The 27,694-nt window shown below is 39.9% G+C and overlaps 2 protein-coding genes and 1 pseudogene across 5 annotated transcripts in view; 1 reads left to right on the plus strand and 2 right to left on the minus strand.

The window, feature by feature from the left end:
• The window catches only part of TCTN3 (tectonic family member 3), a 32,545-nt gene extending 12,583 nt beyond the window's left edge, over nucleotides 1-19,962 (minus strand). Inside the window, exons 1-13 of one of the 4 annotated variants that reach the window (XM_021074244.1) lie at nucleotides 19,600-19,962; nucleotides 19,300-19,423; nucleotides 18,883-19,001; nucleotides 14,786-14,913; nucleotides 14,438-14,546; nucleotides 14,243-14,358; nucleotides 13,698-13,733; nucleotides 12,777-12,851; nucleotides 10,740-10,865; nucleotides 9,857-9,964; nucleotides 9,312-9,406; nucleotides 8,863-9,016; nucleotides 4,108-4,245 (exon numbers count right to left, since the gene is read on the minus strand). In XM_021074244.1, coding sequence (XP_020929903.1) covers nucleotides 4,108-4,245; nucleotides 8,863-9,016; nucleotides 9,312-9,406; nucleotides 9,857-9,964; nucleotides 10,740-10,865; nucleotides 12,777-12,851; nucleotides 13,698-13,733; nucleotides 14,243-14,358; nucleotides 14,438-14,546; nucleotides 14,786-14,913; nucleotides 18,883-19,001; nucleotides 19,300-19,423; nucleotides 19,600-19,855 — 1,584 coding nt within the window. In that variant the 5' untranslated portion in view covers nucleotides 19,856-19,962. Of the gene's footprint in view, nucleotides 1-4,107; nucleotides 4,268-8,862; nucleotides 9,017-9,311; nucleotides 9,407-9,856; nucleotides 9,965-10,739; nucleotides 10,866-12,776; nucleotides 12,858-13,697; nucleotides 13,734-14,242; nucleotides 14,359-14,437; nucleotides 14,547-14,785; nucleotides 14,914-18,882; nucleotides 19,002-19,299; nucleotides 19,424-19,599 lie in introns of those variants that run through there. The other 3 variants (XM_001927634.5, XM_013983630.2, XM_013983629.2) reach the window with 3 other exon arrangements.
• Nucleotides 20,144-27,694, plus strand: part of ENTPD1 (ectonucleoside triphosphate diphosphohydrolase 1) — a 127,378-nt gene continuing 119,827 nt past the window's right edge. The window contains exon 1 of the mRNA XM_005671301.3: nucleotides 20,144-20,294. The gene's annotated coding sequence lies outside the window, so the exon portion shown is untranslated. The remainder of the gene's footprint in view (nucleotides 20,295-27,694) is intronic.
• On the minus strand, nucleotides 21,837-27,499 carry LOC100153551 (annotated as a pseudogene).

Raw genomic sequence — 27,694 nt, forward strand, 5'->3', positions numbered from 1 at the left:
TAAAAACAGTGTATTTCTGTGAGTCCCCATTGTGACTCAGTGGGTTACAAACCCAACTAGTATCCATGAGGATGTGGGTCGATCCCTGGCCCCTCAGTGGGTTAAGGATCTGGCATTGCTGTGGCTGTGGTATAGCCCAGCAACTACAACTCTGATTTGACCCCTAGCCTGGGAACTTCCATATGCTGCAGATGCAGCCCTAAAAAGCAAAAACAAAACAAAACAAAAAACCCACCATATTTCCATCACTAAAGATATTGATATTAACATTTCTATCTTTATCTATAGACATAGGCATCTATATATGCGTTTTAAACAATATAAGTTCATACTGTACAGGCTGTTTTGTAATCTACTTTAAAAAAATGGACCTCTACTTTTTCATGTTAATATTCCTATCTAAATTATAGTTTGAATTCAGGTTTCCCCAACTATTCCAAGATATGCTTTACAATCACTTGTCCAAATCAGAATCCAATGAAAAACATGAATTGCATCTGTTTGTTATATTCACAAGTCCCTTTCAATCAAACACAATCAGATATGATATTTACTATGATTGTTAGAAGTTATCTAACTGTAAAGCATATTGTAAAGGCCCATATAAAGTAGTTTTTTCTCATGTAAGTATGTGATTTTTAAGGGGAAGTTAGCTGATATCTAGTACTCATACTATGATTTTAGGAGAAATAATGAATACTAACCTCTGAAAAATAATTAATGAATTATTTATATAAATAATTCATGAATTATTGAATTAATGAATTATTTATATACAGTATTTTCTAAATAATGTAGACATTATTTCTCCATTTTTTTAAAGGGAAATATTTGAGGGAGTCATCAGTGAAAAATTTTGAACTCCCTCACTTATTTTAAAGATGTCAATGAAGTTATCTAGATTTTCAAATTAGGAGTTCCCATAGTGGCTCAGCAGTTAATCAACCTGACTAGTATTCATGAGGATGCGTGTTCAGTCTCTGGCCCTGCTCAGTGGGTTAGGGACCTGGTGTTGCTCTGAGCTGTGGTGTAGGTCGCCAGATCTGGCATTTCTGTGGCTGTGGTGTAGGGTGGCAGTTACAGTTCCAATTTGATCCCTAGACTGGGAATCTCCACATGTCAAAAGTACAGTCCTAAAAAGACCAAGAAAAAAAAAAAAAACAGTTTCAAATGAGTCAAAGAGAACGAATATGTTAAAGAATCCGTTGGTGGGAAGGTAAATGGGTACAACCACTATGGTAAACAGTATGGAGGTACTCCAGAAAACTAAATACAGAACTAACATATGAACCAGCAATCCTGCTCCTGGGGATATATCCAGACAAAACTTTCATTCAAAAAGATACCTGCACCTCTATGTTCATGGCAGTGCTATTCACAATAGCCAAGACATGGAAACAGTGTAAATGTCCATCAACAATGAATGGATTAAGAAGATGTGGTACACATATGTAATGGAACACTACTCAGTCATAAAAAGGACAAACTAATGCCATTTGCAGCAACATGGAGGAAACTAGAGATTCGCATTCTAAGTGAAGTCAGAAAGAGAAAGACAAATACCATACACTATCACTTATTTTAGGAATTTAAAATATGGCACAAATGATCTTATTCACAAAACAGAAACAGATCGTGGCCAAGAGCAGACTTGTGGTTGCCAGGTGGGAGGAGAGAGGGAGTGGAATGGATGGGAAGTTTGGGGTTGGTGGATACAAACTGTTATATTTGGAATGGATGGGCAATGAGGTCCTACTGTATAGCACAGGGAACTGTGTATGACTGGGTCACTTTGCTGTACAACAGAAATTGAAGAAACATTGTAATTCAACTATAATAAAAAATAATGAAAAAATAAATGTGGTTAAATATTATCTATCAGGAAGAGATCTCTAGTGGCTATACATTTAATATATTTAATTTTAATATATGGAACAATGAGAATAACTTTCAAAAGTTCTTAAAAATAAAAAGAGGTTGGGAGTTCCTGTCATGGCACAGCAGAAACGAATCTGACTAGGAACCAGGAGGTTGTGGGGTTCGATCCCTAGCCTTGCTCAGTGGGTTAAGGATCTGGTGTTGCTGTGGTTTTGGTGTAGGCCGGCAGCAACTGCTCCAATTCAGCCCCTAGCCTTGGAACCTTCATATGCCACAGGTGTAGCCTCGAAAAAAAAAAAGGCAAAAAAAAAAAAAGAGGTAACAAGAAAACAACCTAGTGAATTAGGTAAAATTCTCTATACATGCTATTAAGAAGGACAGAAAAAGACAAAGTACATCTATAGTCTAATCATTCATTAACAAGAGAGGTGAATAATGGTTGATTAATTCTTGAAAAAGAGAGAATTCAGCGATAGAAATTTTACTGACTATTACAGTGATCAGGTGGTGTTACTGTATGAATACACAGGTATTCAAAAATCAAGATACCATTTATAAAATAAAACAATAGATTCAGTGCGATACCTAACAGATTAAATCAGTCTTACAGAATGAGTTCTATTTTATTCAGTAGACCAACAAAGAGAAAGAATAGAATGTTCTCCTTAACACAGTTTCTGATAATCTGAGGTTTGTTTTTTTTTTTTCTCCCTTTTTAGGGCCACACCTGCAGCATATGGAAGTTCTTGGGCTAGAGGTCAAATCAGAGCTGCAGCTGCTGGTCTACACCACAGCCATAGCAATGTCAGATCTGAGCTGCATCTGTGACCTACATCACAGCTTGCGGCAACACCAGATCCTTAACCCACTGTGTGAGGCTAGGGATAGAACCCACACCCTCACAGACACTCTGTCGAGTTCTTAACCAGTGAAGCCACAACAGTAACTCCTTTAACACATTTATAGGCATAAAGAGCTAAGGCACTCAACTTTGTGGTGAGAGAGGAGCTACAGATGTTTTAATTCTGTCCTTAATGTAGTCTTTTTTTGTCTTTTCTCTTTTTAGGGCCGCATCCATGGCATATGGAGGTTCCCAGGCTAGGGGTCCAACTGGAGCTACAGCTGCCGGCCTACGCCAGAGCCACAGCAACACCAGATCAGAGCCGCGTCTTCAACCTACATACATCACAGCTCGTGGCAACGCCGGATCCTTAACCCACTGAGCAGGGCCAGGGATCAAACCTGCAACCTCATGGTTACTGGTCGGATTTGTTTCTGCCGCGCTATAACAGGAACTCTGGTAACAATTTTAATTAGCTTTAATTTGCATTAAATGTTAAGAAACTGGCATACCAGTTTACATATGAATCAGATCACCAGGTATGTAGTCATTTCTGTTTTTGAACTTCTAACGTTAAGGGTTATGTTCTAAAACCAAGGCAGATGCTAAAGCTGTCTTAAGGTACATCATAAACAACAGGGATATATTTACTACATATTAAAATTATATATTTATTATTATTATTTTTTTGTCTTTCTGCCTTTTCTAGGGCCGCACCCATGGCATATGGAGATTCCCAGGCTAGGGGTCTAATCAGAGCTGTAGCTGCCGGCCTATGCCACAGCAACACGGGATCCAAGCCATATCTGTGACCTACACCACAGCTCACGGCAACAATGGATCCCTAATCCATTGAGCAAGGCCAGGGATCGAACCCGAAACCTCATGGTTCCTAGTCAGATTCGTTAACCACTAAGCCATGACAGGAACTCCTAAAATTATTTATTTTAATGGAGCACAATCAATCAAGAATTGATGACTACACTCTAAAAGCAATCAACAGGCTCAGAGATTCTAGTAAATGTGTGACTATCACACTGAGTATACAGTTATAGAAAATCTTTTTTGTGGTTGAATCAATCAGTATAGTAAAATTTGCATGGTAATTTAAAAGAAATTAACCCATATTTTAATCTGGGCTCAGGAAATTAAAAATAAAACAAAACCTGGGGAAAAAGGAAATATACTGTCCTCACCATGAAAACATGTTAAGTTCAGTAACCAGGCAGGGAGTATCAACTTGACAGTTAATTTTGTCAGCTCACTCTAACCAAACATTGGCTAATAGCATAAGTTGGTTCTCAGAAAAAATCATCTGGTCATCAAACGGCTGATAAGACCATCTAGGCTTTGCAAAGCTTAGTGGTCCTTTATGAGTCACAACTTACCTGCATGGACTGGCACTGGTATAGGAATCGGGTTCTTAACACATGAGCTTGTGGGTTGGACTGGAGGCCTATATATGCCCACAATATCTGGATCTCCAGGGAAACTGGTATGACACAGCAGGAAGTACAATGCCTAGCCTGCAGAAAGGTAAAGATGCATCTGCTTCAATTGTTAATAGTTGCCCACGGTCATTTACCATGCATTAAGTAGCTGGTGTTTCTTAAACATTACATAATAATAGAGAAATTTGGCTTGGAGAAAGGACATAAAAGTTCACAATGGGCCATATTACTGTCCATGACCTTAAAAAATTACTATCCTAAAATCGAAATACTAATTTAGAGAGTAATAAAACAAAATCAAGAATGGAAAAATCAAAAATCATTAATATAAAAAAAATACACCATGAGCCCATGTGCAAGGTTATAAGAAGTGTTCAGTGAGTGGTGCATAGTCAGTGTTGTGGAATGCCAGAAGCAACAGCTGTTTCTAGCTGAGGATGGCTTCGTGGAACTGGGATGAGTAATATGTGATTGGAAGAAATGGTGATTAGAGGGAAATTTAGGTAGAGAGATGGCATATAAAATGGTATGCAACTAGAACAGCACATGATGCCACTGAGAGACAGTCACTGATTAACCAGAATAGTTACTGAGTGTCTCCTATGTGCCAGGCATGTGTGAGGCCCTGACCTTGAGCAGACCACTTGACTCAAGCAAAGGATCTGAATATAGGATCAGTGAAAGACTAAGGAAAAAGACATTTAAGGGTTAGATTATGAAGTCCAACCAAATCGTCTGACCTCAGGAAGATTAATTCCAAGAGAGGATTGATGGAAGTGAGGACATAAATTAGGAGGTAACTACAACTTGGTAGATACTAAGTGTCCTCAAATATGCCCATGCTTTTCTTCCTTCCTTTCTTTTTTTGCTTTGCAGGGCCGCACCCCCTGGCATATGGAGGTTCCCAGGCTAAGGGTCAAATCAAGCTACAGCCGCCGCCCTAAGCCACAGCCACAGCAACGAAGGTCCAAGCTGAGTCTACAACCTACACCACAGCTCAGAGCAATGCCAGATCCTTAACCCACTGAGCGAGGCCAGGGATCAAATCCACAACCTCATGGTTACTAGTTGGATTCGTTTCTGCTGCGCCATGATGGGAACTCCTGTCTATGTTTTTCTAACTTCACACTTTTTTACAGTGAGGCTCAGATATAGGCAATAATATGTCTAAACCAGAAATAGGGGAAGACAGACCATGTTTATGTTTAATTTATTAAAGAACTATCAAACTGTTTTCCAAAGTGGCTGAACCATTGTGCAGTCCAACCAACAATGCCTGAGGGTTCCAATGTCTCTACATCCTTGCCGACACTTGTTATTGTCCATCTTTTAATTATAGCCAAGTGGCACCTCAAGTGGCATCTCATTGTGTTTTTTTGTTTGTTTGTTTTTTCCTTTTTTGGCCACCCTCCAGCATATGGAGTTCCCAGGCAGGGATCAGACCCAAGCCACAGCTGCAACCTAAGTTGCAGCTGCGGCCATGCCAGATCCTTGACTTACTGTGCCAGGCTGGGGATTGAACCTATGTCCTAGCACTCCCAAGATGCTGCTGATCCCACTGCACCACAGCGGCAACTCCTCATTGCGGTTCTGCATTTCCTTAATGGCTAATGATGTTGGACATCTTTTCATGCATTTATTTCAAATATTTTGAAACAGTTTTTTTTTTTCATTTATTCTACATTAGGAACATTTTCCCATGGCATCACATGTTCTTCAAAAATGGGATTCAGACGTGGCTTAGATCTGGCGTTGCTGTGGCTGTGGCATAAGCCAGAGGCTACAGCTCCAATCAGACCCCTAGCCTGGGAAACTCCATATGCCACAGGTGCGGCCCTAAGACAAAAAAAAAAAAAAAAAAAAGTGATTTAAAAATGTAAATAGGAGTTCCTGCCGTGGCTCAGTGGTTAACGAATCCGACTAGGAACCATGAGGTTGCGGGTTAGATCCCTAGCCTCGCTCAGTGGGTTTAGGATCCAGCATTGCTGTGGCTGTGGTGTAGGCTGGCAGCAATAGCTCAGATTGGACCCCTAGTCTGGGAACCTCCATATGCTGTGGGTGCGGCTCTAGAAAAAAAAAAAGACAAAAAAAAATGTAAATAGTAGGCTTAATAACAATAAAAAGTAGTTCTACTATATTTTTATCCTTGCCATTAACCATGCCCTTCCTGAATTTATCATTTGCCATATATCACCCAAAACCGTACTCCCTCAGTATAGATGTCTTTGAGGTTTTAAGAGAGCTCAATTTGACTTCAGTTGCCCAAAGGCTGAATCAAATACGTGTATTTACTCATCCCCCCAAGTCTCCTTAAAAGGAGAGAAGTATGCAAGGAAGAAAGTCATAATAGTGCTAGAAAGAAAAAGGGGGACTTTAAAAATAATCTCTGAGGAGAAAGGCCTTCCAAAGTCTGAACCAAAAATCAAAGGTTAAAAAGAAGATTGATAAGTTTCACAACATGAAAATTAAATTCTGCATGGCAAAAAAACCCCAAAAACCAAAAACCAAAAACCAAAACCCATAAATAGGTCAAAAGACAAATGATGAACTGGGAAAAGAATGTCTGCAAATCATACCACAGAAAAGAGCCAGTTTCTTAAATACACAAAGATTTTCTGCAAGTCATAAGACTAGTAATTCAATAAAAATGGGCAAAGGATAGAAATTTAAAAAATAATAAAAAAATAAATCATAGTGAAGAAAATACAAATTGTTTGACTATATGTCAAGATACTGAACCTTATTCATACTAAGAGAAAAATAAAACAACAATGGGATGCTACTTTCCACTTATCAGATAAGTAAAGATTAAAAGTTTGATAACTTGGCATTAATGGGGTAACGAGCAGGCTCACAGACGGATGGTGGGACTGTAAACTGGTACAACCTGTGTGGGGAATAAACTGGCAATATTAATTAAAAATTTAAATGCATATAACTTTTGATCTAGCAATTCTACATACAGGATTTATTATATAGTTTTATTTTCACATGTAAGAAATGGTGCCTGAACCATTTTATTATAAAATGCCACTCTGTGTATAATAGCAAAAGACTGAAAACAACCTGAATGTCCATCGATAAAAATGGTTAAATAAATCATGGCCCATCCATAAAATGGAATGCTATGCAACTATACTATACAAAATGAGAAAGCTTATTTTGTATTGACATGGGACAAACTCTGAAGATCAAGTGAACAAAGCAAAGTGCAGAGCAGTGTCAATGACATTTTATCATTTAGGTTAAAAAAAAGAATATTTGCTTGTGTGAGCACGCAATATCTCTGGAAGGAAACTAGTAACTTTATTTGCTTCTGGGGAAAGGAAGAACTGTTAGAGTTTTATTTTGTACTATTTAAAAAAATTTTATTTTGTACTTTTTGACTTTTGAGGTAAGTATACGTATTGCTTTATAGAGAAAAATAAACAATTTAAAATTAAAAAAAAATTAAAAGTACAGCCAACTAAAGTCAGGGAGTAGTGGTTAGGCAAAAGAGTAAGAAGACAGATTTCTTTATTTTACTAAGACTGGAGTCAAGAGGTCCACCAGATTTAATGGACCACCAGACTCAGTAAAAACAGAAACAGCTAAATGAGGTTACTTCTGCGGCAAGAGGTGTTGAGGTTTTTACTTTTCATTTAATATTATTCTAGATGGTTTGAATTTCTAACTTGTTAATATATTTTAAAATTAAATGTAAATATAAAAATGTAAGTGTTTAGGAATTCCCGTCATGGCGCAGTGGTTAACGAATCTGACGAGAAACCATGAGGTTTCGGGGTTCAATCCCTGGACTTGCTCAGTGGGTTAAGCTTACATTGCCCGTAAGCTGTGGTGTCGGTCGCAGATGCGGCTTGGATTCTGTGATGCTATGGCTCTGGCGTAGGCTGGTGGCTACAGCTCCGATTCGACCCCTGGCCTGGGAACCTCCATACGCCATGGGAGTGGCCCTAGAAAAGGCAAAAAGACAAAGAAAAAAAAATTTAAATGTTTATAACAACAGAAAGAACACAATTTCAGCCTTAAAGAATCTATGCCAACCACATATTCAAAAATATAAGAAAATATTTGAACTATATATGAAATATATTTAGTTTTTCCCTTATTAGCAGTAGGGTCGATTTTTTTTTGTTGTTTTGTTTTTGATTTTCTAGGGCTGCGCCTGCAGCATATGGAATTTCCCAGACTAGGGCTCGAATCAGAGCTGCAGGTGCCAGCCTCTGCCACAGCCATGGCAATGTCAGAACCAAGCTGCGTCTGTGACCTACACCACAGCTCACAGCAACGCCAGATCCTTAACCCACTGAGCAAGGCCAGGGAGCGAATCCTCGTCCTCATGGATACTAGTCATGTTCGTTACTGATGAGCCACAACAGGAACTCCAGAGTTAGGCTAATTTTGGACCACAAAGCAATCTCTAGATTATGAGACTGACACTCTGTCCACCGCGCCAAGAGGGCCACTTGAACCACAAAGCAATGGCTATTTTCTAGCTTCAAATTTTTCTCCAAGTAAGGAAAATAAGGCTACCCTGAAATAATCACTTTGAATAGGCATGATTTCTTACATTCTTCCTTTTATGATAACCACATTATCTATGGAAACGGGGCTGGTTTTAATTTTAATATCATAATGTACAAACAAAAGAGGAAAGTGAGCACAGGTCAGGACATATATTTCTCTCCTTACTGAAACATTGCAGTTCCTGCTGAGTATCCTGGTCCACTCTTCCTTCTGAGCTGGGTCAGCATTACCAAAGATGGCAACATGCTCTGGTCTGGGCCCTCCGTCAAGAGTCTGATAAATCTTCTGCTGCAAGCGGCTGCAGTCCACCCTTTCCAGCCTGAAATGAAACACCATGGAGGCTGGAGTTCAGTGCTAATATAATCATGTAATCATATTAGTACATTAATCCAAACATTAGAAATAATATTATAAAGTAACCTGGAGGGAAAAATCCTTAGCGGTGTAAAGGACTATCAGAAAATTCTTAGCAATATTAACATTGTTTAGATTTTAAGACTATTCCTACCTAGCATTCTCTGAAATTTGATTCAAAACATAAATGTTGCCACATCAACATGTTCCCTATAGACAGAGACAAAACTGTGGAAAATGATGTAAAAGCAAAGAATCACCTGAGTTTGCAGCCAGATATTGCATTCACTCCAAATTGTACTTCATGTCTCTTAACAGAGCAAGTTCCATCCCCCTGGCTCTGTAAGAGGGTCATCTGAGAGGGAAAGTGATGGTCAAGGAGATCATAACAGAAAAAAAAGTAGGCAGATTGGAAAATTTATGTCCTTATTGTTTCCTTACCACTATTTATAACTTATTAATATCATGATACTAATCAAGTCGCATTTTTTTCCCTGTAGCAATTAAAAACCATAGAGAGACAATTACCATTTTTCCCCAAAACGGGTGATCACACAGCAGCATATAAGTATCTAATTAAAATGAACAAAGATCGGTCAGGCTCCTCACCTTCGACCACTCTAACACAAGTTCTAAAGCCTTTGGGAGCATCAATATTTGAGAATATAACATATTAATGGTTTGGTAAAATAGGTCTTAAATACCTAAAATATGGGGGAACCTCAGAATTGGAAAATCCTAAAGCTCAGTAGCTATAGCTTTTTCCATTAGGCTGCAACAGGTCGCCCACATCCGAAAAGGATACTGAGTGTTTTATACCACCACTTAGGGCCAAGAGTGGCTTCCCAACAATATAGCCAGGATTCCCACTTCGAGGACCAGAAAGAGCAGCAGCTGTGTTCTGTTGAAAAGCCTGCACAAAGAGTGAAGAGAAGTCAATTATGGAGAAAAGCATGCTCTCCCATATTCCACTGTGTAGCTTCATACACTTCCTTAAAGTAATGCTGTAGCTTAGCTGCACTGAACAATCTGGCTTCCTTCCACATCTGTAGCATTTTGCAGAAATTTCTATTCCAGGTCTTTTACTTTTATTCACTAAAATAAACCCTAAGGATCTGAATATTGAAATTTACTATATGCTACTTCCATCAAGGATTATAACTAAAGATCTATCCACAATCTCTCAATCCTGTTGCTAAAAATTTAGGGTTATGTTCAGGCTGGCTGAAACCAGAGGAACTTAAATATAATTTTAAAATATATTTTAATTAACTATAGATGTTCCAGAGATGAACTCTGAGACACATGGGATTTGGTTGACCACTTAAGGATAGAGTTGAGAAAAAACTGGACTCTGCTGGGTTCAAAAAGAAAGAAGTACAAGAAAGCCTAAAGGTGGTTATCAAGTTTGGAAACTTAGGTTATGTGGGAAATGAACAAAACACTGAAATGCCCCCAAATATGAAAAAAGCTATTTAAAGAATTTCCATGGGATGTCAACTGAGTTCATGATTCAAAATGACTACTTAAAAAAAAGAGTTTGGATTTCTAAGTGAAGTCCTGCTTTGCTGCAAAAACATGCTAACGAATAAACAACACTGAAGCCTTATCACTTGTAGTTAATAAGTGGAATATTAAATGCTGAGGCTTAAATTGACAGATTGAAACCGATAGGAAAGGGATCTAACCCTGAAGCGAATGATGAAGTGTTGCTGTAAGGAAGTGCTTGGCTTGACAGTCAGGTTGGTTTGTTCAAAACTGACAGAGACTTTCTGGATTCCAAAAGTCCCATTGGTCTCTATCTCATAGACGACCTGAAATACAAAAGTAGAATTAATTAATAAAAGTTAGTGGGCTAAGTATGCTAAGGACGAAAGATTTTCTGTCTTTAAGAGTTTTACTAGGAGTTCCTGTTGTGGTGCAGTGGAAACGAATCCAACCAGGAACCATGATGTTTCAGGTTAGATCCCTGGCCTCACTCAGTGGGTTAAGGATCTGGTGTTGCTGTGAGCTGTGGTGTAGGTCACAGATGTGGCTCAGATCTGGCGTTGCTATGGCTGTGGCGTAGGTCGGCAGCTACAGCTCCAATTAAGACACCTAGCCTGGGAATCTCCATATGCTGCGGGTGTGGCCCTAAAAAGACAGAAAAAAAAAAAAGCTTTACTATAACTGAGTGAGGGTACAGAATAATGTCCATAGCTAACAATACTGCATTGTCTATTTGCAAGTTGCTAAGACAGCAGATCTTAAAAGTCCTCATTGCAGGAAAAAAAATTTTTTAACTATGTGTGGTGATGGATGTCAACTAAACTTGTGATAATCATTTCACTATGTATATATCAAATCATTATGTTGTACACCTAAAACTAATACAATACTATATGTCAATTATGTTTCAATTAAAAAATAACTGGAGGAGTTCCGGTCGTGGCTCAGTGGTTAACGAATCCGACTAGGAACCATGAGGTTGCGGGTTTGATCCCTGGCCCTGCTCAGTGGGTTAAGGATCCGGCGTTGCCGTGAGCTGTGGTGTAGGTTGCAGATCCCTCGTTGCTGTGGCTCTGGCGTAGGCCAGTGGCTACAGCTCCGATTCAACCCTTAGCCTGGGAACCTCCCTATGCTGTGGGAGCTGCCCAGGAAATGGCAAAAAGACAAAATAAAACAAAACAAAATAAAACAAAATAAAATAAAATAAAATAAAATAAAATAAAATAAAATAAAATAAAATAGAAAACTGGATGAGAAAGACTAAAAAAGTAATCTTAAAAATGCCAAACACAAATATTATAAATAAAGCTGGCTTCATTTTATATCTACACATGAAAAAAGACATTGCATAGAGCTCTTTGAAAGAGTTCATGGGAGAGATGAGTTTATGATAAGAACTGAAAGGAAGAAAAATAAGTTTTTAAAATTTTTATTTTTCGCTTTTTTTTTTTTTTAGGGCTGCACCTGTGGCATATGGAAGTTACCAGGCTAGGGGTTGAATTGGAGCTACAGCTGCTGGCCTACACCACAGCCACAGCAACATGGGATCTGAGCTGTGACTGTAACCTACACCACAGCTCACGGCAATGCCAGATCCACTGACCTACTGATCGAGGCCAGGGATCAAACGTGCATCCTCATGGATACTAGCCAGGTTTGTTTCCACTGGACCACAATAGGAACTCCAGAAAAATAAGTTTTGATTGTGTGCAGAGACAGTGAGTAGAAGCACAGGCAGAGGTGCATGGAATGGAAACCTGGTTTACCTCTCACAATGTCTGAGGATGAATAAAGACAGCAGCTGGAGACAGAAGCCATAAACAAGTGAAAGTAACCTTGGATTTCTGAACACGGTTTTAAAATGATGCTTTATGATAATTCAGACATGTGTAGGTTGATCAGAAGAGAGAGAATAGAGAAAAAGAAGTTGACTATTTCAGATTTCCCCATGATACTGACTGGCAACAAAAGAAACTGTGGCCAGTAAAAATCATAATGGACTGCACATGAGCCAAGAAAGAGGAGAATCCTAGGGTTCTGGATGTGAAATGTTGAAGGACAGGAGCAATGGAAATGATTGAAACATGGTGGTGAGGATGCTGATGGGCTCAGTTCCTGATGGAAGTTTCAGGTAATGTACAAACATTCATGTGGTCTGGTACCTAATGGAAGATGAAGCACCTCTGGTTAATCCCATCAATATTCATCAGTCCAGAATCTGAGGTCAGATTCCCTACCTTGGAAACAACATTCTGACAAGTGTTTCCAGCCAACAGAGGAGGGCCAGCTTGTGAGACCAGTGTTACAGGTACCTGGAACTAGCAAAGGAAAGAGGCAAATCAATTAAAATTGAAAGCAGCACTTTCTCTGCTAGCTACACATGATGCTGAAATGCGTATTCTTCCTTGACCTTCCTCTCTTCTTCCACTGCCAGTCCACAACTTAAGTCCACAAGTCACTCTAATTCAGCACTTCTCAAAACCTATTTTCTGGAACATTACTTCTTTTAGATATAAAATAAAGGTTCCATGATCAAATAAGTTTTAGAAATACTATATTTTGGAGTTTCTGTCATGGCGCAGTGGAAACGAATCCGATTAGGAACCATGAGGTTGTGGGTTTGATCCCTGGTCTCCCTCAGTGGGTTAAGGATCCGGCATTGCCCTGAGCTGTGGTGTGGCTTGGATCTGGGGTTGCTGTGGCTCTGACGTAGGCCAGCAGCTTACAGATCCGATTAGACCCCTAGCCTGGGAACCTCTATATGCTGTGGGTATGGCCCTAAAAAAGACAAAAAAGACAAAAAAAAAAAAAAAAGGAGAGAGAGAGAGAAAAGAAATACTATATCTGACAATCTCCTCTTAGAGATTAACAAGGCCCTCTAACACATTAAAGACTCCAAGAAGTCCACTCTAAAGAGTGTTTAATTTTACTTAGCCCAGTGTTTCACAAACTTATCTAATACCTTAGGAATTCATATTTCATATGAAGCTTATTAATTATATAGAACACACATGAGAAAAGATTGTTTTATCCATACTTGAATAGCTGGATACATCACACATACACTCTCTCTCACCATTACGATCTACAGTGAAACTACCTAAGAGGCAAAGGGACCAAAGAGTCTCTTTCCTTTTTCCTGATAAGCAGCATCATACCTTCGTATTCTGCAGATCACTCACACCTCTTGGAACCTAGCAGGAGAGAACAGCAGGGATATGAGTGTGGGTATATCTTATATAAAATCTCCTAGAGTTTGTGGTTTCACATCTGGGGGAAAATCAAATTATCGGAATAAGTCATTTCCTCTTTTCTACCTGATTCTTCCTTACACTAAAATGCTGGGAGCAGGGTAAGGAGGGGAGGTTGGATGGACTATGATGCCATCCTACCTTGAACAAGGCTCTAAAAAACAGCAAAAGCAAGTAAGTTTTGGTGAAACAGTGAGATGTCTCTCCCTCCTATCATCCCGAGTCAATTCCATTAGCCAGGAGAGCGAGAATCTCTTATCCTGGCTATCCACCCCTAATTTTTTCAACTTTCTTCAAATGATAGAGCTTCCAGGCCCTCTGCCTTTTATGAAGCTCCTGGGCATTTTGACCTCCAATTCAGTGCTTCCTCCCACTTCCTCCACAACCTGATAGGGGGAAGCATGATGACTTTAAGTCCACAGTGGTGACAGCAGGGAGAAAGCGACACCCACCTTCAAGACTGTGAAGTTGTAATAAGAGGCAGCATTGAGGGCGGGCTCCAAGGTACAGCTATCTGTCAGATTCTCGAAGAATCGAGCACAGGTTGTACTTTCACTCTCCAGGAAACCTTAGAATTAAGGGAGTGGTAAACGAGAAAGCCAATCTTAAATTGAACAAAAAGGCTGGCACTCGTGCTCTGAGCTCACCTGCAGGATTGCTCTCAGCGCAGAGTCCTCCAGCTCCAACTCCTGCAGGCTGTCTCAGCAGGCTTATTATAGACCACTTGGGGAAGTAAGTCAGAATAGGGTCCCCAGCCTAAACAAAGTATAGCAGAAATTTATTCACAATGAGATTGGACTGAACACCACCAGAAAAGAATAAGTAGAAATAAAAGTTAAATCACTTGCATGTTGGATAGGACTGTCCTCCAAAAGCGCTGACAATGGCTTACCCAGTTTAAGTGGGTATCTCAAGATACCTGGTACCTGGTCAGCTGTCAGTATGAGGGGAAAAAACCAAACCAAATAATCCCCCCTCCCCTTCCTTAGGCTCACCCTGTAAAATGGTGGTGGTGACGGGGTTTGGAATGTTGAAGTGAATGATTCACCTCCAAACTCTGTAGCCAGGGCCTGGAAGTTGGTTGCATTGACCTTCTGGAGCTTCTGGAAATAGTTTAATTTTGCTAAAATATTTTTTTAAAAGAAAAGCAATTTAGATAGAAGAAAATAATTCCTTTTTAAATATCTAGCATACCAAGAAACTAATTTCTAAAAATATTTTTATTGACACACAAAATATACATAGTAAAGTATGCAAAATGCACTAATTTTAAGCATAGACTTAAAGAATGTTTATATATTTATATAGTTTTCTTACCACCACTCAGATTAAGTTATAGAACATTTTCCCAGAAGGTTCCCAATCAGTAATCTTCAGAAATAATAACAATTATTGATTTCTATCAACTTATAATTTATTTAAAATCAGTTAACTGAATTATTGTTTTAGTATTAAGATCTGAGCTAAGAATATAGCCAATAAATGCCACTCAGTTCCAACTCCCTGATGTTAGAAATTTGTATGATCAGCAATTTGTGATGAAAATAGGAGCCTAAGTAATGCTCACCCTTGCCCCTACCTGCTGAGTCTCTAGAGAGCAGTAATATGGTACTGTTTCCATAGGAACATGAGTGAGATGGAGACAATATTTGATTTGTCCTCTCCAAGTCTTCCAGTTTCCTCTAAACTTCAACTGATCATACCTCATGATAAGGTTTCCATCTCTCAAGTAAATGAATTTGTCCTGTTTCATTCCTTTCACCTTACATTTCAACATTCAAGATTTCAGATAACCCTAAAGGGTATTTTCTGTAACAATTCTATAATTTCTATTATAGCAACGTATAATTCCATCAAAGCTCCTGCAGCCATCTCCTTATGGCATGTCAGACTCAGGAGAGAGATGTAGGAAAAGGCCTCTGACATTGTCCCCTGACTTGAGGGTGGCCTGTGATGAACAACACTCTGCTTTACCACCCAAGTCTTCTGCTAATCTGAAAAAGGAATGTAGCAGAAACTGGGCCCATACTGGTTTCTTTCATTTTTTCATAATTACAATCACTTGGACAGATTCAAAAGGAAATCACTGCCAGCATCACTGAAAGCTAAGGAAGACGCTACATTATATAAGCTTGACCGTGATCCTCTGTGATCGTAAAATCCTAATTTTGCTTTTCAGCTTTCTGATAGAAAACAAAATGAAGATAGCTCTCAAGTCTGTGGCCTGACTACTCACTCTCTATACACATTCTAGATCTTTGTTATGCAAAGTGTGGAGCACAGCCTAGCAGCCCCAGCATCACCTGGGAGAATCAGAAATTCAGAATCTTAAGCCACTGTGCAGACTTATTGAATCAGAATGTGCATGTTAACAAGACCTCCAGGTGATGTGTTTGCATATTAGAGATTGAAAAGCCTTGCTCTAGAATAAGTGATGCTCATGTTGCTGGTCTGCAGACTACCCGCTTCCATCTCTGATCTGAAATCTTCACATTTTAAAGCTTTCAGGAGCTGTTTAATATTTCCTTCAGAATTCAAACCTTGGAGACCACATGGAAGAAATACTTATTAAAAAAACTTAGTTATTTCTATCTTTATAAATGAAAGAAAAGTTAAAGTTAAGCCAAAAAAGAAGATAAGCAGAAGTGGCAAATATCCATCTGGATATGTTTTCATGGCTTAAAAGAGTAAGAGAAAGTTAACATTCTGTCTCTTACTTTAGTGCAGGGATATTGATGGTAGTGATGGTAAGCAGGGATAATGCACAGAAGGAGCAGAGGTTAAGGATAAACAGCATTTTTGCCTAAAACTTCTACCATCATACATGGTATATTATACCTCACAGAGCTTAAAGGTATTTAGACTTAGCATGATACAATTTCAGATGTTGAAGGAAGTCTAGAGATCATCTGGCCCAATTACCTTCAGAAATTTGGATCCTGAGAGGTAAATGAGTTGCAAAAGGCCACAGAGCCATCCCTGTGGCAGAGAGCCAGGAGTAGAGATTACAGATCTCCTGATTCCTGGTCTAGGGTTTTTCCTACTCCATCATGTTGTACAGCCTTTATTTTATTTTATTTTTTTGTCTGAGCTGCTCCCATGGCATATGGAGGTTCCCAGGCTAGGGGTCTAATCAGAGCTGTAGTCACCAGCCTACGCCAGAGCCACAGCAATGCGGGATCCGAGCCACATCTGTGACCCACACCACAGCTCATGGCAATGCCAGATCCTTAACCCACTGAGCAAGGCCAGGGATCGAACCGGCAACCTCATGGTTCCTAGTCGGATTTGTTAACCACTGCGCCATGATGGGAACTCCCTGTTGTACAGCCTTTAATTAATACTGTCTAATGATCATTACCAGCAAATGTTAAGTACGGTGGACAAAGATATAGTCCATCCTTTTGGTGCACTGACAATTTACCTAGGGAGATGCAGTGTTCATATAAAATAATAATTCAAAATATCCTATAAGTTCCAAGGTAGTGACTCTCAGGTATTGTTAGGGAAAGAAAGTTCAGAAACAAGGATCCAGAAACAGTGTACAGTATGGCATGGGAGGCAGAAAGGGAGATTAAAAGCAGGAAGCATCACAGTGTGGCTCAGGTCACTGCTGTGGTATAGGTTTGATCCCTGGCCCAGGAACTTCCATTTGCAAAAAAAAAAAAAAGGGAAGGAAGCACCAGTTGCACGCTATTGCAGTATCCCTGGAGCATATCCATAAGGCTAGAACTAAAAGGCAGTGGCAAATAGCAACAACAACAACAACAACAACAACAAAAGACAAAAAGACAAAAGACAAAAAAAAAAAAAAAAAAAGGCAGTGGCGAACTCGGAAAGGTTGAGGCACCTGCGGTCTTATTTTTAAAATGGAGCAATTGCCTTGTTCCTTTTACCTTCTCACCACCTGAATGTCTGCAAGTCTCCTAATAATTGCTTCCAAATTCAAGGCTCCCCAAACCCCAAATTGGCTGTTTTCTGAAACAAGTATTGTTTTGCAATTTTTTTTCTAACAGTCAGATGAAATCAGGATGAGCTGACTTTCGGCAGGTAAGGGACATTTAACTCTATTTTGCGTGAGAACATTATTTTGCACCTTAGACAATAATTTCAAAAAATATATCGGAGTCACATCTTTAGAAAGGTAATAGTCATCATCAGCCAATTTCTAAGTCTATTTAAAAACCTTAATAACAACTAACTACTGATCATTTTTATTGCACTCTACAGCTACAGAGCACTTTCACATTCAAGATTAGGGATATTATTTCTCATTTTGCAGTTGAAGAATAAGTCTGGAAGTGCTAAGGGATTTGTCTAAGTCTGTGCAACTGGTAAGTACATGGAGGGTTGAGACCTAAGTCTAATGCTCTTTCCCCCTATGCTGTTGCTTTGTGAAATAAAAACAAAGTTGATATACATCCACTTGCCAAAGACATTCATTCAAGTATCATTTGGGGCCTCCTATGTCAGACACTGGGGATTCTATCAGTGCCTTCATGGAGATTAGAGCAAGTAGGGGATATAGTGTATCTGCATTATCTGAGCAAAGAGAGATGACTGAAGTTAAAGTTCTGTATGGGTTTTCTGATCCACAGCGAAGAGAGCCTAAGAGATTGCCAATGTTCACTAATAAGAGAAAAAACGGGAGTTCCCGTCGTGGCGCAGTGGTTAACGAATCCGACTAGGAACCATGAGGTTGCGGGTTCGGTCCCTGCCCTTACTCAGTGGGTTAACGATCCGGCGTTGCCGTGAGCTGTGGTGTAGGTTGCAGATGCGGCTCGGATCCCGCGTTGCTGTGGCTCTGGCGTAGGCCGGTGGCTACAGCTCCAATTCAACCCCTAGCCTGGGAACCTCCATATGCCGCGGGGAGCGGCCCAAGAAATAGCAACAACGACAACGACAAAAAAAAAAAAAAGAGAAAAAAGAAGGAGGTAGGGGGACAGACAGAATAAGAGGGAGGATGATAGAGATCCAAAGTGCAAAAAAAAAAAAAAAAGTTTAAAAAACAAGGAAAAGGGAAAAAAAAGGTCAGAGGCTAAGCTCACTCTCAATGTTAGGCAGTAAGAACAGTCAACATATTTCTACTCACAGTTGTTCACATGGACACAAAACTGCTTAATTCCATTTGAATCCATGAAAACTCTTGAAGGAAATGGGGAGTTACTCCTGAAGATAAGAGAGTTGTCTACACACACCCAACTCGAGGACCTGTGAGGGAATGGGAGGGAGAATAGACACATTTAGAAGGTGACCGACCGATGTCATTGCCAAAGAAAGGGCTCCTTGGGCAGCCACAGGACAACATGAAGATCTGATTATTCTACTGGATAGCCCTACTGCAGAGCCTCAGAAGAAGAGGGCGCTCCTGGGAAAAAATAAGGTAGTTCCACTCCTAGGAGTGGAAGTGGGGGCAGGAGGCACAAAGGTTAACAATCCCTAGGTCCAAGTATTACTTATTCTAGGGCTCCAGTCCCCTTTAGGATTCAACCTGAGCATTGCAGCTCACCTCACGCTGCCTGGAAGGCAGAAGGAGAAAACTGTCCTCGGATGGAGAAGATAGCAGTCCTTGTCGCAGCAGCAATTTATATCGCAGGTACCAGGAGTCAAGTCACAGACACAGATCGGTAAGACTACGAAAGTACAACATAAAGCAGAGCGAATGGGCTGAGGATCCCCAAACTCTTCGAAGTGTTAATTCCTCTTCTTTCGACAGCCCCACTCCTTACTTTGTGGCAATGCACTCTGTGCACAGAATTCTGATTCTAAGTCTGTAGTCTCCATCCCCAAATCCTCCCATCCCCCTCACCTGGGAAGACGTCCACGGTCCCATTCCCAGGCGCCGAGGGGGTCACCACATTAGGGCCCACTGTAGAGGTCCCAGGCACGGCCCAGGGAGTTTCAGTCCCCTCTGAGGAGGATTGAAGGGTCCCGCCCTGCGTCCTTGGCCCCACGTTCAAATGGGTAGGCACTGCTCCAGACGGGGACGGAGAAGGCTGAGGCTGGACCCCCTCAGGGATCATCAGGAACAACACCTGCAGTAACGACAGCAGAGAAGCGAACATGGGGGCAGTAGAGCATCAGCAAGCATTTGAGGTGGGCTCAGGCGGTCGCTAGGTGCGTCCCTAGAGCGTGGGGGGGAGGAGTCGCAAGGCGTATGACGTCATCCACAAGCGTTTGCTTATTGGCTCATGGAGATGGCCGAGAGCCTTCAGCCAATAGAAGGCGGCGTTGTTAAAGATCCTCAGCATCTTTCAGTCCGCGTCCTCCTTCTTTGGCCCGGCCCTCCTCTGCCTCTGTCGCTTGGCAACCGCCAAACTGGCGGAGGCGCTCTTGCTTCTTCTCTCCACTGAGTGGCAGTAGGAGTTCAGCCCAGGTCAAGGTACACCCAGTAGGCATACCGCGCAGACCTCAGGGCTCAGAGGGCTGAGACCTTCCTTGATAGAGGGAAGCAACAGAGGCTCGAAGTAGAATTGCGTATCTTTTTCACTTCGGATTATAAAGGTGAGAATCTTTTTCTAAAGAATGATAATGATAATTATCTCTCAGAGAAAAATACACTGAAGATCACATAACTTAAAAAAAAAGTCTCGGGAGTTTCCGTCGTGGTCCAGCGGTTAGCGAACCCGACTAGCATCCATGAGGAGGCGGGTTCCATCCCTGGCGTCGCTTGGTGGTTTAAAGATCCGGCGTTTCAGTGAGCTGTGGTGTAGGTCGCAGATGCGGCTGGGATCCAGAGTTGCTATGGCTGCGGTGTAGGCCGGAGGCTGCAGTTCTGATTGGACCCCTAGCTTGGGAACCTCCATATGGCGCTGTTGCGGCCCCCAAAACCAAAAACCAAAAAAAGAAGTCCCATCTAAGTATAATATTTTCGAGTAAATATATTAGAAAGATACAGTTCCTTAAATTTTAACAATGAGATTTTTTTTTTTTTTAAATGGTCAATGGATGAAGAAAATTTTATTTTTGCTATTATAAACTTCCATTTATTGTAGCCCTCCTTAGAAAGTTTTGGTTTTTCCCAGGAGTGGTACGCCTCTTCTGATTCTCTACAGCAGAACTTTATGCAGTGTGGGAAATGTTATCATGTTCTACACTGTTCAGTATGGAAGTCATAGACTATATGTTCTTGCCTTGTGCTTGAAATGTGGTTAATGTGACTGAGGATCTGAATTATTAAATTTTAATTAATTCAAAGTAAAATAACTTCATGTGACTCATAGCTAGCGTATTGGATAGTACAACTCTAGGGTATCAAAATCTTGCTCCTGCTGGATCAGGTATTTTTCTCAGTCTGCACAGTCCTGCTATCTGGGTTATTTCAATTGCTTGGTTTGGCGGTATCTGTTAAGAGTTATATAAAATCTGATACACATATCCAAAATCTAGCCAATACCTCCTTTTCTAAGTGAATCACTTGAGCAGATAAATTTTAGGACCCTGCCAATGCTCACATTCTCTGACATGATGTTGATGTTCTCATGTTTTGAAGTAGCTAAATATATCTCTGTTATAAATGTTCTCAAACATATTTTTATGTGATTGTGTGGTGGACTGCTGTAAGAGATACCTATATTTGTGTTTAGGCATAAAATATTTATCTACCTTTTTAGTAATTGCTGTAGGAAAAGGTCAAGTTCCTATTATTCCAAATATATGTATTTACTAGAATATAAGCTGCACAAAACAGAGGGTTTTGTCTGTTTTGTTCTCTGTATCTCATGCTTAGAACGGTACCCAGGACTTGCTAGATATGCATTAAATATTTTTAAAAAGACTGTTTCGGAGTTCCCGTCGTGGCACAGTGGTTAACGAATCCTACTAGGAACCATGAGGTTGCGGGTTCGGTCCCTGCCCTTGCTCAGTGGGTTAACGATCCGGCGTTGCCGTGAGCTGTGGTGTAGGTTGCAGACGCGGCTCGGATCCCGCGTTGCTGTGCCTCTGGCGTAGGCCGGTGGCTACAGCTCCAATTCAACCCCTAGCCTGGGAACCTCCATATGCCCCGGGAGCGGCCCAAGAAATAGCAACAACAACAACAACAACAACAACAACAACAACAAAAGACAAAAAAAAAAAAAAAAGACTGTTTCATTGAACTCTTTAGATTTAACTCATGAATATTTAATTAACTTATTTTTAGACACACAATGCATTTTTATTATAGAAAGAAGTATAAGTAAAAAGATCATATCACTTAGTCCCACTGTTCACTTAACCAATTCACATCTAGTTTTATCTTTCCAGATTATTTTTGGTACACATACACAGGTATAAATATTTTTATGAAAATAAGATCATACTATGAATACCTGTCTATATCTTATTTGATATGTCTATATCATTAATACTGCATAGCATATCCTGCTGGATAGATACACCAAAACTTACTTAATTCCCTGTCAATGGACATTTTTGTCTAATCTTAAGACAATGTAAATGAGACCTAAAACAACATCTTTGTATGTGTCTAGCATAATTATTTCCTTAGGATAAAGTCCTAGAAATGGAATTTCAAGGTCTAAGAGATTATGAATGTTTTTAAGGCTTTCCAACATTGTCTTTAAGCTGTATCCAATATATCTTGCTTCCAAACAAATTCCTCTGTGTAGCCAGTGCCCAATCCACAGCTTTCAGCACAGGTGAAGACAGCCAGGACGGCCCAATCAACACTCCTGCTCAGCCTGTCAGCCTTCAGGTAGTTGGGAGCAGCTGAGGCATGACCTGGAATTCAAATATTCTCTTACCACCACAGGGGCAGTCTGGAATATCCTTTTCTTGAGGGATATTTTCACTGGAGATCCAGATGGGGGCAACCCCTCTGCCATATCTGAGAATCTGTTCTGGTTCAATGGATATTTTAGTTTTAAACGTCTGGAAAACTCTATCTTTCCTAGATTCATGCTTTGCCATGGAATCCAATTCTTACTTGGGTGCTTTACCCATGCTCCCTATAATCTCTGTTTCATCTTCTTTTTCTACAACTTCAGGCACAATCTCATCTGTCTCTATTACAGTTTCAAATTCTGGTAAAAGTAAGTTGTGGTCTGAAACCGTATTGTCTAAATTATCTGCTTTTGCACAAACCTGCTTATGTCCCAATCTCCAGTCCAGTGGCTGATGCTCCTACTGCAGTAATGTGCCTGGTAACATCTGGAGCATGTTTTGGGGCCTAGACAGCCACAAACCTCCCTGAGCACCAGACTTGGCTCTGGGGGAGGATCCTCAGAAGATGGTTCATAGGAGTAGAAGTCATTTCTGCTGGGTAGCTGATTTCTAAAAACTAGGGGGCTGATGACCCTATTCTCTGATGGCTAGCAGAATAGGGTCATCAGCCCCCTAGTTTTTAGAAATCGGGTGAGAATGCTAAACTCTAACCACTTGATGTAGGTCCCCAGAACTTTGTCTCTTTGGAGAAAGAATTTGTCAAAGAGACTAAGGATAGTGAGGCAATTAAGTGTTTATTTAAAGAAAGAGGAGATTGGTGCGGGGAAAATATAGGCACGGGCAGGCAGGCTTGGGAGGGGAGTGTGAAGGGGGAGAGAGAGAGCAAGAGAGGAAGGCTATTTAGTTTTTATATCATTTCAGGATTGCATTTCTTTATATGAAATTTCTATTGTACAACCTGTTGGAGACCAATTAGGATTTCCACGTTTGCATTTTACTCTTTAGTTCTCAATCGATGTTAAATCAATGATAAGTTATTAATGAATTTATTAGTGGTGGCAAAAGAGTCTGTTGACTGAATAATTTCAGGGTTAAGTGTAGGAAAATAACGTTTTAGGATTTCTGAGTTGCTTTTTCTTATTTTTGAATTTTAGCTCTTTACATAAGTTTTTGCTTTTTTTTTTTTAATGGCCACACCTGTGGCATATGGAAGTTCCCAGGCCAGGGGTCAAATTGGAGCTGCAGCTGCCAGTCTACACCACAGCAAGAGCAATGCAGGATCTGAGCCATGTCTGTGACTTACACTACAGCTCATGGTAATGCCAGATCCTTTAACCCACAGAGCAAGGCTAGGGATCAAACCCACATCCTCATGGATACTAGTTAGGCTCGTTACCACTGAGCCACAACGGGAACTTCCACATATTTTTATTTTTATTTTTATTTTATTTTTTTTGTCTTTTGTTGTTGTTGTTGTTGTTGTTGCTATTTCTTTGGGCCGCTCCCGCGGCATATGGAGATTCCCAGGCTAGGGGTTGAATCAGAGCTGTAGCCACTGGCCTACGCCAGAGCCACAGCAACGCGGGATCCGAGCCGCATCTGCAACCTACACCACAGCTCACGGCAACGCCGGATCCTTAACCCACTGAGCAAGGGCAGGGATCGAACCCGCAACCTCATGGTTCCCAGTCGGATTCGTTAACCACTGCGCCACGACGGGAACTCCATCCACATATTTTTAAAATTCTGTTTTTCTCTTTTTTGTTAGAGTTGAGCAAAAATACTAAATTTTTGTTGTGATATGTTTGTAGGAATCTCTGTAATACAGAACTCTCAGCTCTTTTGAGATATTAAAATCTGGAAGATAATTTTGAGGGATAATTATTGTTATGCAGATGCCAATTTTAACATGAGGGTTGAGTCTTAAATTGAAATAGCTTTAAATGATATCACCTCCAAAGCAGAGATTTTCAAATAAGATCATATGATACTAGCAGCTGTCTGTGTCTGATACTAAAAGAGTTCAATATGTGCTTAGAAATTTAGCCAAGAGATTGAATCAAGATGGCAGACTGAGAACAAGTTCTAGCCTCTCCTCACTTCTTCCCACTTTCCAAAATCTCTAAAAATTACGGGAAAGTTAGATGAATACATGCAGTCATGTGCATCCATAAGCATACATTGATACTGAAAAAAAAAAGAGTGCTCTCAATGGACCAGACATTACGATAATCTGAAAAATAGAAGGCAGACAGTATTGAATTGTAGTTGGATAAAAAAAAGTTGCATGAGCAGAGGCTTACTTTAGAAGTAGGAGTGGCTCTTGGGGATGTTTAAAGCACACAGAAGCTGTTGATCTCGGTAGTGCCCTTGGACAATTGAGGTATTTATTGAGGTACCACTGTTGGAAGAGTCAGGTAGGTCAGCTTCTCAATCTTGCTCCCATGTGCATGCAGTGGGTAGAACTTGCTCCTAAAGAAGGCAGTGATAGACCATGTAGACACTTTTGTTAAAAAGATAGGACAGGACCCTGCATGACTTTTGACATCTAGAAGGAAAGAGAAAGGCCCCACATCTTGAGGACTCGTACCAGCTCCTTTTATCAAGCTACACATCTAACATTTCTCCTCCACAAATCTACCAAAAATAGAGTTTAAAAAAGACCTATTACCTTCAAAAGAGCAATGATAAGATTCATACCTGACTTTTTGAAACAAGGAAAGCCATGAAAAGTGGAATAATGTCTTAAAAGAAGTTAACCTAGAATTCTATATCAGCAAAATACCTTTCAAAAATGATGATAAAAGTGTGTTTAGAAAACAGAAATTGAGAAAAAAAACTTTTTTGTTATAGACCCACATAAAGAATTGCTAAAGAGGAATTCATTCCCATCATGGCTCAGTGGTTAACAAAGGGGACTCAGGTTTGAACCCTGGCCACGCTCAGTGGGTTAAGGATCCGGCATTGCCATGAGCTGTGGTGTAGGTCACAGACGTGGCTCAGATCCAACATTGCTGTGGCTGTGGTGTAGGCCAGCAGCTACAGCTCCGATTCAACCCCTAGCCGGGAACCTCCATATGCCATGGGTGTGGCCCTAAAAAGACAAAAGACAAAAGACAAAAAAAAAAAAAAAAGAATTGCTAAAGGGAATTTTTTAGGCTAAAAGAAAAATGATCCCAGATGGAAGCACTGAGACACAAGAATAAGAGCAATGGAAAGGATAAATACAAGGTCAGTATATAAAACTCAATTGTATTCCTATATTATGGCAATAATAAATTGGAAAATAAAAATTTGGGGATGATAAGATTTATAATAACAAAAATTAAATAGGAATGAGTCTAAACTATTATGAGATATTTTATATCAAAATATATGCTGTTTCTGAGAGGAATTAAAGAAAACCTAAATAACTGTAGGGTTATGTCAAATTCATAGGAAGACTTACTAATGAAAATATATTACTTCTTCCCAAACTGAATCTATACAGTGCAGTCCCAGTAAAAATTCCAGCATTTTGGGGTAAAAATTGACAAGCAGACTTTGGAGTTCCCATCGTGGCTCAGTGGTTAACAAATCCGACTAGGAACCATGGGGTTGCGGCTTTGAATCCTGGCCTTGCTCAGTGGTTAAGGATCCAGCATTGCCACGAGCTGTGGTGTAGGTGCAGACGCTGCTCGGACCCGTGTTGCTGTGGCTCTGGCGTAGGCCGGTGGCTACGGCTCTGATTTGACCCCTAGCCTGGGAACCTCCATATGCCGTGGGAGCAGCCCAAGAAATGGCAAAAAGACAAAAAAAAAAAAAAAAAAAAAAAAAAATTGACAAACAGACTTCAAATTTATAGGTGACCATTAAACTATAATGGTTTAATGGTATAATTGTATTAAACTGTGTGGGTCAACTTCCACGCACATTTAAAAAATGTTTAATTAGATAATTTTAATTTAATATTTAATGGTTAATGCTAAGGTACTAGATGATATGTGGATTTTCCACCTGATGGGGGTCAGGGCTCCCAACCCCTTCATTGTTCAAGGGTAAACTATATCTGTAATTGCAAAAGGCCAGAAATAACCAAGAGAATCTGAAGAACAGAGTTGGAGGGTCTATACCTACTATATATCACTTCTTATTATTAAGATAAAGTCATTATTAGGATAAAACAGAGCTTTGGCTCCAAGATAGACAAATAGACCAATAGAAAAGGATAGAGTCCAGAAACAAACCTAGACATATGTAGTCATTTGATTTATGATGGAAGTGATGACTACAGTGCAGTGAGGAAAGAATGATCTTGTCAATAAATTATTCTGGGTCAGTTGGATGTTCATAAGACAGCAATGTATCTTAACTCCTAACTGTACTCGCTAACTTTGATTTTACATAGATTATAGACTTAGGTGAAACAACAAAGCTACTAGGAGATAACATGAGAGAACATCCTTATGATCTTGGGGAAGGCAAATATTTCTTAAACTGGACAGAAAGATTACTGATCATAAAGAAAAAATTTGATGCATTGTTAATCGGTAAAGTCGAGAACTTCTCTTAATAAAAGAAACTAATAAGCGGGTAAAAAGGTGAAGTTCTCAATGTTTTTTTTCCTTTAGAAAATAAGCTAAGAATATGTGTGGAATCATTTTTGTCACTGATGCTTTTAAAACTAAATTAAAAATATTGTGATAAGTACAGATTTACATGAAATTGTAGGATATAATACAGGGAGATACTCTGTACCCTTTAAAGATAACACCTTGCACAATTGCAGTGCACACAACCAGAATATTGGCATTGATAGAATTCACCCATTTTCTTCAGATTTTCCCAATTTTACTTTTACACATGTGTGTATGTGTATATTAAATTCTGTGCAGTTTTATCACATGTGATTTTTATGTTTCCACCACCACGGTAAAGACTTGAAGCCATTTCATCACCAAAAAGTTCCTTCATGTTGTCCTTTCATAACCATTCCCATCCTCCTTCTCTCACCCTCTCTCCCCAGGATGCATTTTTAAACTATCACTCACCTTTATAATAACCATGTTTAAAATAACTATGTTATTTAAACAGTGGTTCACAAACATGTATCCTAGTAAATAAAATAAACGGTGCCTACATGTTCAACAAAAAGCAAAGTTAAGTAGCTCTGGAGGAATTAATTTCCTTTCTTATTAAGATTAATAAACAAAGAATATATTATAGAAGGAAGAAATATGTTTTTACTTTGAAATTATTCA

This window comes from Sus scrofa, chromosome 14 (genome assembly GCF_000003025.6).
Source record: "Sus scrofa isolate TJ Tabasco breed Duroc chromosome 14, Sscrofa11.1, whole genome shotgun sequence".
Lineage (NCBI taxonomy): Eukaryota > Metazoa > Chordata > Mammalia > Artiodactyla > Suidae > Sus > Sus scrofa.